General features: G+C 42.3%; 1 protein-coding gene across 1 annotated transcript in view; it reads right to left on the bottom strand.

The window, feature by feature from the left end:
- The window catches only part of GCN1 (GCN1 activator of EIF2AK4), a 293,771-nt gene that overhangs the window by 156,525 nt on the left and 123,621 nt on the right, over window positions 1-13,625 (bottom strand). The window contains exons 40-42 of the mRNA XM_053702061.1: window positions 10,375-10,513; window positions 10,097-10,293; window positions 9,866-10,008 (exon numbers count right to left, since the gene is read on the bottom strand). Of these exons, the coding sequence (XP_053558036.1) occupies window positions 9,866-10,008; window positions 10,097-10,293; window positions 10,375-10,513 (479 nt within the window). The remainder of the gene's footprint in view (window positions 1-9,865; window positions 10,009-10,096; window positions 10,294-10,374; window positions 10,514-13,625) is intronic.

The raw sequence follows: 13,625 nt of genomic DNA, 5'->3' as shown, positions 1-13,625 counted from the left end.
AAAGGATCGACAGAGCGGATATCTGCCCCTTTAAGGAACTAGCTGATAAACCTTTCTCCAATCCTTCTTGGAGAAAGGACAATATTCTTGGAATCCTAATTTTACTCCACGAGTAACCCTTGGATTCACACCAACAAAGATATTTTCGCCATATCTTATGGTAAATTTTCCTGGTGACAGGTTTTCTAGCTTGGATCAGAGTATCTATGACTGATTCAGAGAACCCACGCTTGGATAGAATTAAGCGTTCAATCTCCAAGCAGTCAGCTGCAGAGAAACTAGATTTGGATGCTTGAATGGACCCTGTATTAGAAGATCCTGCCTCATTGGCAGTGTCCATGGCGGGACAGATGACATGTCCACTAGGTCTGCATATCAAGTCCTGCGTGGCCACGCAGGCGCTATCAGAATTACCGAGGCCTTCTCCTGTTTGATTCTGGCTACCAGCCGAAGGAGAAGGGGAAACGGTGGAAAGACATAGGCCAGATTGAAGGACCAAGGCGCTACTAGAGCATCTATCAATGCCGCCTTGGGATCCCTGGACCTGGAACCGTAAAGGGGAAGTTTGGTGTTCTGACAGGACACCATCAGATCCAACTCTGGAATGCCCCAAAACTGAGTCAGCTGAGCAAATACCTCCGGATGGAGTTCCCACTCCCCCGGGTGAAAAGTCCTGGGATGTGAATTGCAGATAGGTGGCAAGAGTGATCCTCCGCCCACCTGATTATCTTGGTTACTTCCTTCATCGCTAAGGAACTCTTTGTTACTCCCTGATGATTGATGTATGCTACAGTCGCGATGTTGTCCGACTGAAATCTGATGAACTTGGCCGTCGCTAGCTGAGGCCATGCCTGGAGCGTATTGAATATCGCTCTCAGTTCCAAAATGTTTATCGGGAGAAGAGACTCTTCCCGAGACCATAGGCCCTGAGCTTTCAGGGAGCCCCAGACCGTGCCCCAGCCTAACAGACTGGCGTTGGTCATTACAATGATCCACTCCGGTCTGCGGAAGCACATTCCCTGAGACAGGTGATCCTGAGACAACCACCAGAGAAGAGAATCTCTGGTTTCCTGGTCCAGTTGGATTTGAGGAGACAAATCTGCATAATCCCCATTCCACTGTTTGAGCATGCACAATTGTAGTGGCCTGAGATGAATTCGAGCAAAAGGGACTATGTCCATTGCTGCTACCATTAATCCGATTACCTCCATGCACTGAGCTACAGATGGCCGAAGAATGGAATGAAGAGCTCTGCAAGTGCTTAGAAGCTTTAACCTTCTGACCTCCGTCAGAAATATTTTCATTTCTACCGAGTCTATTAATGTTCCCAGGAAGGGAACCCTTGTGAGCGGGGACAGAGAACTTTTTTCGGTGTTCACCTTCCACCCGTGAGACCTTAGAAAGGCCAGAACAATATCCGTATGAGCCTTGGCTCTGAGAAAAGACGACGCCTGTATTAAGATGTCGTCCAGATAGGGTGCTACTGCAATGCCCCGCGGTCTTCGTACCGCTAAAAGGGACCCTAGCACCTTTGTGAAAATTCTTGGAGCGGTGGCCAACCCGAAGGGAAGGGCCACGAACTGGTAATGCTTGTCCAGAAAAGCGAACCTTATGAACTGATGGTGATCTTTGTGGATAGGAATATGAAGGTACGCATCCTTTAGATCCACGGTAGTCATATATTGACCTTCCTGGATCATCGGTAAGATTGTCCGAATGGTCTCCATCTTGAAGGATGGAACTCTGAGGAATTTGTTTAGAATTTTTAGATCCAGGATTGGTCTGAAAGTTCCTTCCTTTTTGGGAACCACAAACAGGTTTGAATAAAAACCCAGTCCTTGTTCTGTAATTGGGACTGGATATATTACTCCCATCTTGAGTAGATCTTCTACACAGCGTAAGAATGCCTCTTTCTTTGTCTGGTCTGTCGACAGACGAGAAATGTGGAACCTTCCCCTTGGAGGAGAGTCCCTGAATTCCAGAAGATATCCCTGAGCAACTATCTCTAATGGCCAGGGATCGGGAACATCTCTTGCCCAGGCATGAGCAAAGAGAGTCTGCACCCTACCAGATCCGGTCCTGGATCGGGGGCTACCCCTTCATGCTGTCTTAGTAGCAGCTGCTGGATTCTTGGCCTGTTTACCCTTGTTCCAGCCCTGCAAAGGCTTCCAGGTTGCCTTGGGCTGTGGAGAGTTACCCTCTTGCTTTGCGGTCGCAGAGGTTGAGGCAGGACCGCTCCTGAAGTTGCGAAAGGAACGAAAATTAGCCTTGTTTTTAGCCTTAAAAGGCCTATCTTGCGGGAGGGCATGGCCCTTTCCCCCAGTGATATCCAATTTCTTTCAACTCAGGCCCGAAAAAGGTCTTTCCCTTGAAAGGAATATTCAGTAACTTTGTCTTAGACGACACATCGGACGACCATGATTTAAGGCAAAGCGCTCTGCGCGCCATGATGGCAAAACCAGAATTTTTCGCCGCTAACTTAGCTAATTGCAAAGCGGCATCTGTGATAAACGAATTAGCCAGCTTTAGAGCCTTAATTCTATCCATAATTTCGTCATATGAGGTCTCCGTCTGGAGCGACTCCTCCAGCGCCTCAAACCAGAAAGCCGCTGCAGTAGCTACAGGAATAATGCAGGCAATAGGTTGGAGAAGGAAACCTTGTTGTACAAATATTTTCTTTAGTAAACCTTCTAATTTCTTATCCATAGGATCTTTGAACGCACAACTGTCTTCAATTGGTATGGTTGTGCGCTTGGCTAGTGTTGAAACTGCCCCCTCTACCTTAGGGACCGTCTGACATGCGTCCCGCCTGGGATCAGTAATGGGGAACATTTTCTTAAAGATAGAAAGGGGGAACAAAGGGTACACCTGGTCTCTCCCACTCCCTATCCACAATATCCGCCACCCTCTTCGGGATCGGAAACGCATCAGTGTATACAGGGACTTCTAGATATTTGTCCATTTTACACAATTTCTCTGGGGCCACCATGGGGTCGCAATCATCTAGCGTAGCTAATACCTCCTTAAGCAGCACGTGGAGGTGTTCCAGCTTAAATTTAAATGCTAAAGAATCTGATTCTGCCCGCTGAGAAACCTTTCCAGTGTCAGAAATTTCTCCCTCGGACAGCACATCCCTCACCGACACTTCAGAGGGTTGTGAGGGTACAACAGATAAATCCTCCAAAGCTTCTGATTGCTCATACTCTGTTCTTAAAACCGAGATATCACACTTTTTAGGAAAAACTGGCAGTTTGGATAAAAATGCTGCAAGGGAATTATCCATGACTGCTGCTAATTGCTGTAATGTAATAGGGGCCAATGCGCTAGAGGTACTAGGCATCGCTTGCGCGGGCGTAACTGGTGTCGACACATGGGGAGAGGAAGGTGGGCTATCCTCATTACCTTCTGTTAAAGAATCATCTTGGGATACATTTATGGCGTTACCCAAGTCAGCTCCCGGTCGCCATAGTCTGAGTAAAGGCACCGGGAGCAAAAGGCTAGACCTCACTGAATTGGTCTCTACTCAAAATAAACGATGCTACGTCGCAGTTATCGCAGAAACACTGCTCACACTGACACCTCCCTATACATAAAGAAAAAAATCAACATGTAATATCCCGGTCGCCATTTCTAACTATAGCCACCGGAATCAAACAGACAGACTGAGAATGCATATGATGATAAGAATGTCTAACCAGCTGCTCAGTCCGATTCCACTGTTAGAGTCTCCTCTGTGCATCTGATGTTATACATAATAAGCATTGCACAGAACCTAAGTTGTCAGCCCCTTAGGCTTGTAGACAACTCCACATGACTAAGAGCATACCCGCAATGCAAACCCATATGCAAATTTCTGTGTGCAAATAAACGTTACTGTCCCTTTCACCCAAGCAGCCTTATTATTAGACCTGGGAATGAAAGATATGCCAGTGCCTGCGTCCTAACTGCCTTAATGTCCCCTACTAAACCTAGGAGAGACTGAATCCAAGTACAATGAGGATAGATGGAAATTTAATAAAGTTCCCAAACTTTCTCTGAGATCCTCTACCCCCAGAAAAAAAAAAGTTAGCACTTACCTCACTGTCTGCCTGGCAGCAAGGCAGTACCCAGGTTTAAGAGGTCCTCTCCCTCCTATGGACCTGGAAAGAAACGAAAGTCCTGAGTAAAAATCCCTCAGGTTTTCTTAGTCAGGGCAGCATCAGTATGGGAGGCGCAGTGAGAATTATGTACCACAAGTTCCCATTGCTCTAAAGCAGTGTTTTTAAACCAGTGTGCCGTGGCACACTAGTGTGCCGTGAGAGATCCCCAGGTGTGCCGTGGCAGACTGACAACAGTGCGGGGGTGTCCCTCTTTCAAATTTTGAAATATTGGGAGGTATGTGACAGGCTCATCAGGCATCATTTACAACCATGACATTGACATTCATTCACAGACAATCATTATGATTGTTTGTGAATGAATGTCCATATGTCATGTATAGTTTGTAGGAGGCATGGCATGGCAGCACAGTACAGTGTGAGAAAGCCACGGAGGTGGCGAAATGCGCATCAGGCGCTCCTTATGAATGCTGAAAACTTAATATAGCGTGTGTGTGTATAATTGTGAATATTGGACCGTAATGTTGAAACGCTTACCAGAAGTATTCCTTCTAAGCTAACAAGCCGATTTTTCGGGCTTCTCTATTAGTACCCTTTCTCACTACATTACACTAAGTATGGGATTAGTATGGGATTCTGACAAGGTGTAGTACCGCTCCAGCATTGCACTAGCTAGATAATTGTTGTGAGGTCAATCCTCTTTTTAGATTAGTTCCGTGTGCAATCCGCGAGCATATTGTGGTACACCCTTGCAAGACTCACCCACCACACACACCCTTCTTGTGGGTATAATTGTACAATAGCAACATATACAAGTTAGCGGTTTTAGTCACTCAATCTACTCCTATTTTCTGTGAATTGGGTTTTATTCGGACTCACTACACAGGTCTAGATAGAGATAGATTCACTAGTTCAACTCTATCGTGTAATTGTAATTGTGTACAGAGTGTGTGAACTTAATAGAAGCTAACTACGGCTGAGCACTGCACTCAGCATCATATTCTGTGGAAGTGTAACTTCCTTTTCTTATTGAATTAGTTTGGTTGCTATTGCTAAGCACTATATAGTGCTTTTTGATTGAGAATTACCCACTTGACATATTTTGTATGGCCACTACTTGGCACTTCAGCATTCATCCCCTTTTTTAATTGATTTTAATATACACTACACTGTGTGAATGTTTATCACTATCATTTACTATTTTTACTTGGACATTATTAAAAGTTATGTTTTATTTATAATACCCGGTCCTGCACTCCAACTCACATTGTGAATCAATCCTTAATAGTTCACTTTGAGTGCTCTGGTATATCCATTTTTCCTTCCTACATTTTTCCATGTTTAGAACAGGATATTGAGCACCCCCACCTTTATTATTGTGAATGAGGAAATAATATTTTTCCACCCGAAGTATATGGTTTAATTGTGTTGGGGACATTATAAGTACATTAAATACAGAAATATTTCTCTCCACAAATTTCTTAAACTGTATCCCAACCTAAAAGGCTGGCATCTGTTGTAACAATTGTCCCATCTGACCTGCGGAAGGTCATACCCCGGACAGATGGACCCGAGATAGTCACCAGAGAAGAGAATCTCTGGTCTCTTGGTCCAGTTTTAACAGGAGAACAAATCTGTGTAATCCCCGTTCCTCTGACTGAGCATGCATAGTTGCAGCGGTCTGAAATGTAGACGTGCAAACGGTACTATGACCCTTGCCGCTACCATTAAGCCGATTACATTCATGTACTGAGCCACCAAAGGGCGCGGATGGAATGAAGAACACGGACTCCGTCAGGTAATTTTTCATTTCTACAAAATCTATCAGAATCCCTAGGAGGGAAACCTTTGAGATTGGGGATAGAGAACTCTTTCCTTGTTCACTTTCCACCCATGCGATCTCAGAAATGCCAGTACTACGCTCGTACGAGACTTGGCAACTTTGATGTTTGACGCCTGAATCAGGATGTCGTCTAAATAAGGGGCCACTTCTATGCCCCGCGGCCTAATGACCGCCAAAGCGACCCCAGAACTTCCATAAAGATTCTTGGGGCTGTAGTTAACCCAAAGGAAAGAGCTACAAACTGGTAATGCCTGTCTAGAAAGGCAAACCTGAAAAACCGATGGTGATTTTTATGCATCGTAATGTGAGGATAAGCATCCTTCAAATCCATTGTAATCCTCTATTGACTCTCCTGGATCATAGTTAAGATGGTACCAATAGTTTCCAACTTAAATGATGGAATTCTGAGGAATTTGTCTAAGATTCTTAGATCCAAAATAGATCTGAAGGTTCCCTCTCCTTGGGAACCACAAACAGATTTGAGTAAAAACTCTATCCCTGTTCCTCCCCTGGAACAGGATGGGTCATGTACACAGTGTAAGAATGCCTCTTTCTTTATCTGGTTTGCAGATAATTGTGAAAGGTGAAATCTCCCTTTTTTTGGGGGGGGAAAGCTTTGAAATCCAGAAGATATCTATGGGATATAATTTCCAATGCCCAGGGATCCTGGGCCTCTCTCTCTCTCGCCCAAGCCTGGGCGAAAAAATGAAAGTCTGCCCCCTACAGGATCCGTTACCGGATAGGGAGCCGTTCTACATGCTGTCTTAGAGGCAGCAGCAGGCTCCTTGGCCTGCTTATCTTTGTTCCAGGTCCGGTTGTCACCAGACCGTCTTGGACTGAGCAAAAGTTCCCTCTTGTTTTGCCTTAGACGAAATTGATGCCACGCTTGCCTTGAAGTTTTGAAAGGCACGAAAATTAGACTTTTTTGGCCCTTGATTTGGACCTGTCCTGAGGAAGGACATTACCCTTTCCTCCAGTGATATTAGCAATAATCTCCTTCAAACCAGGCCCGAATAGGGTCTGCCCCTTGAAGGGAAGTTAAGTAGCTTAATTATTAAAGTCACGACAGCTGACCATAATATAAGTCTTAGCGCTGTGCGCGCCAGCATAGTAAAAACAGAATTCTTAGCCGTTAGTTTAGTCAAAAAAAAACAAGGCATCAGAAACAAAGGAATTGGCTAGCTTAAGTGCTCTAAGCTTGTCAAGTATTCATCCAATGGAGTCGCTACCTGTAAAGCCTCATCCAGAGACTCAAACCAGAACGCCGCAGCAGCAGTGACAAAAGCAATGCATGCAAAGGGCTGCAGGATAAAACCTTGTTACATAAACATTTTCCTATGTCCCTTGCCAGGTAACCCTCTAATTTTTTATCCATTGGATCTAAAAAAGCACAACTGTCCTTGACAGGGTAAGTGGTACGCTTAGCTAGAGTAGAAACTCTTCTCTTCACCTTAGGAACTGTCTGCCATAAGTCCCGTGTGGTGGCAACTATTAGAAACATTTTTCTAAAAATAGGAGGGGAAGAGAACGGCACACCTGGTCTATCCCATTCCTTATTAATAATTTTAGTAAACCTCGTTAGGTATTTGAAAAACATCAGTACACACTGGCACTGCATAGTATTTATTCAGTCTACACAATTTCTCTGGCACTTTATTTGTAACACAGTCATTCAGAGCTGCTAAAACCTCCCTGAGCAACAAGTGGAGGTTCTCAAGCATAAATTTTAAATGTAGAAATATCAGAATCAGGTTAAATCATCTTCCCTGAGTCAAAAATATCATCCACAGACTGAAGCTCCCCCCAGCTTCTGCATACTGTGAAGCAGTATCAGACATGGTTCTTAAAGCGTCTGTATGCTCTGTATCTACCCCCAGAGCTATCTTGCTTTCCTTTAATTTCAGGTAGCCTGACTAATACCGCTGCCAGTGTATTATTCACAACCTTTGCCATGTCTTGTAAAATAAACGCTATGGGCGCCCTTGATGTACTTGGCGCAATTTGAGCGTGAGTCCCTGGAGCGGGAGTCGAAGGGTCTGACACGTGGGGGGAGTTAGTCGGCATAACTTCCCCTCGACAGAATCCTCTTTCAAAATAAACGCTATGGGCGCCCTTGATGTACTTGGCGCCATTTGAGCGTGAGTCCCTAAAGCGGGAGTCAAAGGGTCTGACACGTGGGGAGAGTTAGTCGGCATAACTTCCCACTCGACAGAATCCTCTGGTGATAATGTTTTTAAAGACAAAAAATGATCTTTATTGTTTAACATGAAATCAGTACATCTGGTACACATTCTAAAATGGGGTTTCCACCATGGCTTTTAAACATAATGAACACAGAGCTTCCTCTATGTCAGACATGTTAGAACAGACTAATAATGAGACTAGTAAGCTTGGAAAACACTTTAAATCAACTTAACAAGCAAATATAAAAAACGTTACTGTGCCTTTAAGAGAAACAAATTTTGTCAAAATTTGAAAAACAGTGAAAAAAGGCAGTAAATCAAACGAAATTTTTACAGTATATGTAATAAGTTAACAGAGCATTGCACCCACTTGCAAATGGATGATTAACCCTTTAATGCAAAAAATAGATAAAAAAAAAACGACATAGACGTTTTTTAACAGACACAACAAAACTGCCACAGCTGAACTGTGGATTACCTTCCCTATAAACGATTTTGGAAGTCTTTTTAGCCCTTTAGAGATGCTCCTGTAGTATTCATGGGGCTGCTGAGGGAATCTGGATGATTCATTTTGTAATTTTAACTGCGCAAAAAAGCGATAAATTAGGCCCCTCCCACTCTATATTACAACAGTGGGAAGCCTCAGTTAACTGTTTCTATGCAGAATTTAAGCCAGCCATGTGGAAAAATTAGGCCCCAATAAGTTTTATCACCCAACATATGTTAAAAAACGATTAAACATGCCAGCAAACGTTTTAAAACACATTTTTATAAGAGTATGTGTCTTTATTAATAAGCCTGATACCAGTCGCTATCGCTGCATTTAAGGCTTTACTTACATTACTTCGGTATCAGCAGTATTTTCTTAGTCAATTCCATTCCTTAGAAAAATATTTTACTGCACCTAAGCCTGATACCAGTCGCTATTACTGCATTTAAGGCTTTACTTACATTACTTCGGTATCAGCAGTATTTTCTTAGTCAATTCCATTCCTTAGAAAAATATTTTACTGCACATACCTTATTTGCAGGAAAACCTGCACGCCATTCCCCCTCTGAAGTACCTCACTCCTCAGAATGTGTGAGAACAGCAAATGGATCTTAGTTACTTCTGCTAAGATCATAGAAAAAACGCAGGCAGATTCTTCTTCCAAATACTGCCTGAGATAAACAGCACACTCCGGTGCCATTTAAAAATAACAAACTTTTGATTGAAGAAATAAACTAAGTATAAAACACCACAGTCCTCTCACGACCTCCTATCTATGTTGAGGGTTGCAAGAGAATGACTGGATATGGCAGTTAGGGGAGGAGCTATATAGCAGCTCTGCTGTGGGTGAACTCTTGCAACTTCCTGTTGGGAAGGAGAATATCCCATAAGTAATGGATGATTCGTGGACTGGATACACTTAACAAGAGAAATAATAAACTCTTGATTGAAGAATCTAATCTAACACCTCACTTTACCTCTTCCTATCACTAACGTAGGCAAATAGAATGACTGGAGTGGGAGGGAGGGGAGGAACTATTTAACAGCTCTGCTGTGGTGCTCTTTGCCTCCTTCTGCTGACCAGGAGGTGAATATCCCATAAGTAATTAAGATGATCCGTGGACTCTTCGTGTCTTAAAAAAGAAATACATCTACATGTTATTCTCAGACTATTCTTTTCTTTGAATGCAAAATTTTATCTAGCATTAATTTAGTGTAACAGAAGAAGTACATACAAAAAGGTTCTTTCTACCTTATTCTCCAGAGGTCATCAAATAGACCCTGCTCCAGCTGTGGCAGCAGAAGTGCAATGGCGGTCTCTGCATACATCATGATTATTCTTTGTCCAGCACGAAGAGCAGTGTCCCGAACAAACTCATTTTCATCTGCTAAAGCCTGCGGTTAATTATACAAAACATATTTTAAAAATAATGCCTGTGGACAATTTATCTCTAATTTTAAAGTAAAAAAAAAAAATGTGTACCTTTAGAATGCAAGGAATAATGGGCCCAACGTAAGGTGTAAACTTGTCACCAAAGGTGATTGGAAGATAAATAAACATCATGATGTAACCATCTCGGACATGTGGTGCTATATCCACTTTACTTGCTGTAGAGACTATCTCTGGCATGAGTTTCTCCAGCTTCTCTACGCCTAGTCCAGCCATGACCTCCGATAGACCTGTATAAGAAAGAAGTAGGGAGAAATTACCATCTCAACAGCCTCATTTATTTTGGTAATTGACTAGGTAATTCTTTATACCTTGAGCAGCTCCAGAACGATCCACAGAACTCTGCTCAGATGCTAAAGTTTCCATTAGCCATGGTAGCAAGTCCTGGAAGCAAGTCTCGCCCATACCCTTCACCATGGCCCCGAGGGCTTTAGCTGAAACTGTACGTACCTACACAAAAAACAGTTAACAGTTAGGGAACATTTTATCTCCAACTGCTGGAACATAAAAACACCATACAAAACAAAATTTATGTTTACCTAATAAATTATTTTTTTTCCTGGCATTGAGAATCCACAAATGTATTCATTACTGTTGAGAATTCAACACCATGCCACCAGGAGGAGGAGAAGACACCCCAGCCAAAGCAATAAAAGGACAGTCTACTCCAGAATTGTTATAGTTTAAAAATATAGATAATCCCTTTATTACCCATTCCTCTGTTTTGCATAACCAACACGGTTATATTAATATACTCTTTACCTCTATGATTATCTTGTATCAAAGCCTTTGCAGACTGCCCTCTTATTTCAGTTCTTTTGACAGACATGCATTTAGCCAATCGGTGCCCTCTCATTTGTAATTCCACGTGCGTGGTCACAATGTTATCTGTATGGCACACATGTACTTACGCCCTCTAGCTGTGAAAAACTTCCAAATGCATTGAAATAAGGGGCGGCCTATAAGGGTTTAGCATATAAGCCTACCTAGGTTTAGCTGTCAACAAAGAATACCAAGAGAACAAACCAAATTTGATGATAAAAGTGAATTAGAAAGCTGTTTAAAATTGCATTCCCTATCGAAATCATGGAAGTTTAATTTTGACTAGACTGTCCCTTTAAAGTGCCATTAAACATGTTAAGATGTGTGCATATCCTAAAAGGGCTAATTAAGTAAAAAAGTTTGCATAAAAAAAAATTGCTGGAAAATATTTTTAAACAATTTTCAAAAATAAGCACTGTAAAAAGCCATGCTGCCTGGAGTAGTATGCTCCACCCCCTCTTATCAGTGTTTAGACACAGGCATTGTATTTCAACTGAGTTCACAGCTTCTAGGCATGCTCCAGCAGATAATCCCTATGCATGTTTGCATTCTACCAAACCAACATTAGATTTAGATACAGCCATAGAAGGAAATGTGTGGGGCAGTTAGACTCTCTATGCCAGGAAAGAAAATAATTTATCATCAGGTAAGAATACATTTAATTTTATTTGCAATGGCATGAAGAGTCCACAAATTCATTCATTACTGTTGGGAATCCAATACCCAAGCTAGATAGGACAAAGAATGAACAGGGAGGGAATTAAGGCAGGCGGACCTAAACTGAAGGCACCACCACTAAAGCACTCCACTAAAGTAAGCCTCAGTTGAGACAAAAAAAACTTAAAATTGGAAAAATCATGAGGACCAGGAAGTCACCCTACGGTTGTGGACCACAGATGACTCATACTTAAAAACTCAAGAAGAGGACACAGCACAGGTAGAATGAGCCACAATTCTCTCAGGAGGCTGCTGACCAGCTTCCTCACAAGCAAAACGATGACACTCCTCAGCCAAAGAAAAGGGTAGTCACAGTAGCTTTTTCGACCCTAGCGCTTACCCGCATACAAAACAAATAAAGAGGTAGTCTAAAATCCTTGGAAGCCTGAAAACAGAAATTCAAAGCACACCCCACATCCAGGTTGTGCAACAAACGGTCCATCTGAGAAGAAGGAGAAAGGCAAAAGAAAGCAACTACAATCTCCAGAATGATAGTGCGGGCAGAGATCACCTAGTCATAAAACCCAACTTGGTACGTAGGACAGCCTTATCAGCATATAAAACCAGAGAATTTTGAAACTCTACGAGCAAAAGAAAAAAACAGACAAACATAACTTTCCAAGAAAAAAGTTTAATATCAACATAATGCATAGACTCCAACAGAGCCTATTGAAAACCACGAAAAAGGCAATATTAAAAGGGATAGTTCACCCAAAAAATGTCTCCCATTTAAATTGTTCTTAATGATCTATTTTACTTGCTGGAGTGTATTAAATTGTTTACTTGTAGCTCCCTTACCCCTATTTTGCCCTTTGAAATAGCCGATTTAGCTTGTGGTTTCCCAACCTATACTGAAAGTTTTGATACTGGAGTATCAGCTATTGAATAGCCTAAGTAAACACAGCCAGCAGAAGAAATTAAACTCCCAGTGGGGTGCAGGATAGTTAAGTAATAAAATGATAATTTTCCATTGTTCTCTCTATGTATTGAGCTTTAGTTTTCCAGAGAAATATAAGATAAGGAAGCAAATGTGTATACGCAAAGTGATAACATAATGAGATATGATATTACCTGAAGCTCAACCAATTGTAATAGGCTGTGGTTTAAAAGCACAAAACCAGCTACTTAATATACACAAATAAACCTAAAAATGCAATTTTTAATACATTTTATACTCTGCAGCGGGTATAACAAGTCATTGAAAATACATTAATATAAAAATAAATTTACAGTGTACTGTGCCTTTAAGGTCTCAAGTAGAGCTGATTTAATCAGTGCCTGAATCAAGAGACTGACCATCGGATATTTAGCTAACTCCTTGAGTAGCAATACTAAAAGGACTGAATTTCCGACTCTTGAGAGAACTATAACCCTTCTCCAAACCCTCTTGTAGAAATAAGAATCTGAAGAACTCTTCCTTCGGCCAAGGGAAACCTCGAGACTCGCACCAGGTTAGGAAGGTGGGCCACACCTTGAGACACCGGCTATAAGCCTGGATAAGAGTCAATGATCTGTCAAAAAAACCTCTTTAGACAGGACTAAAAGAACAATCTCCACGCAGTTAGCCTTAGAGAAACTAGACTTTGATAAAGGAACGGACTGAATAGAAGGTCCGCTCTCTGAGGCAATCTCCACGGAGGGGAGGAAGATCTGCTAACCATGTCCTGCAATGCCAAGCAGGTCCTCAAAGCCGCTCCTGTTTGGTGCAGGCTAAAATCCAGGGGAATAGTCAACGGAGAGAAACAGGTAAATGTGATGGAACCTCAAAGCAACTACTAACACGTCCACCAATACTGCTTGAGGGTCTCTCCCACTCGACCCGTATCTGAGCAGTTTGGTATCTTCCCTGATGATTGAGGGAAACCACAAACAATATGCTGTCCGGTTGGATAATCTTACAAAATGGACAGACTGAAGCAGAAAACACGCCATCAGATCAATGAAAATAGGTCTCAATCTAGAGAGGTGATGGACAGAGAAAAATCCTCCAGGGAGACCAGATTCCCTGCAAACTCGGTTGCAA

The sequence above is a fragment of the Bombina bombina genome, chromosome 2 (assembly GCF_027579735.1).
Source record: "Bombina bombina isolate aBomBom1 chromosome 2, aBomBom1.pri, whole genome shotgun sequence".
Taxonomy (NCBI): domain Eukaryota; kingdom Metazoa; phylum Chordata; class Amphibia; order Anura; family Bombinatoridae; genus Bombina; species Bombina bombina.
The sequence above is the reverse complement of the archived record's forward strand: the minus strand, read 5'-3'. Positions and strand labels throughout refer to the sequence as shown.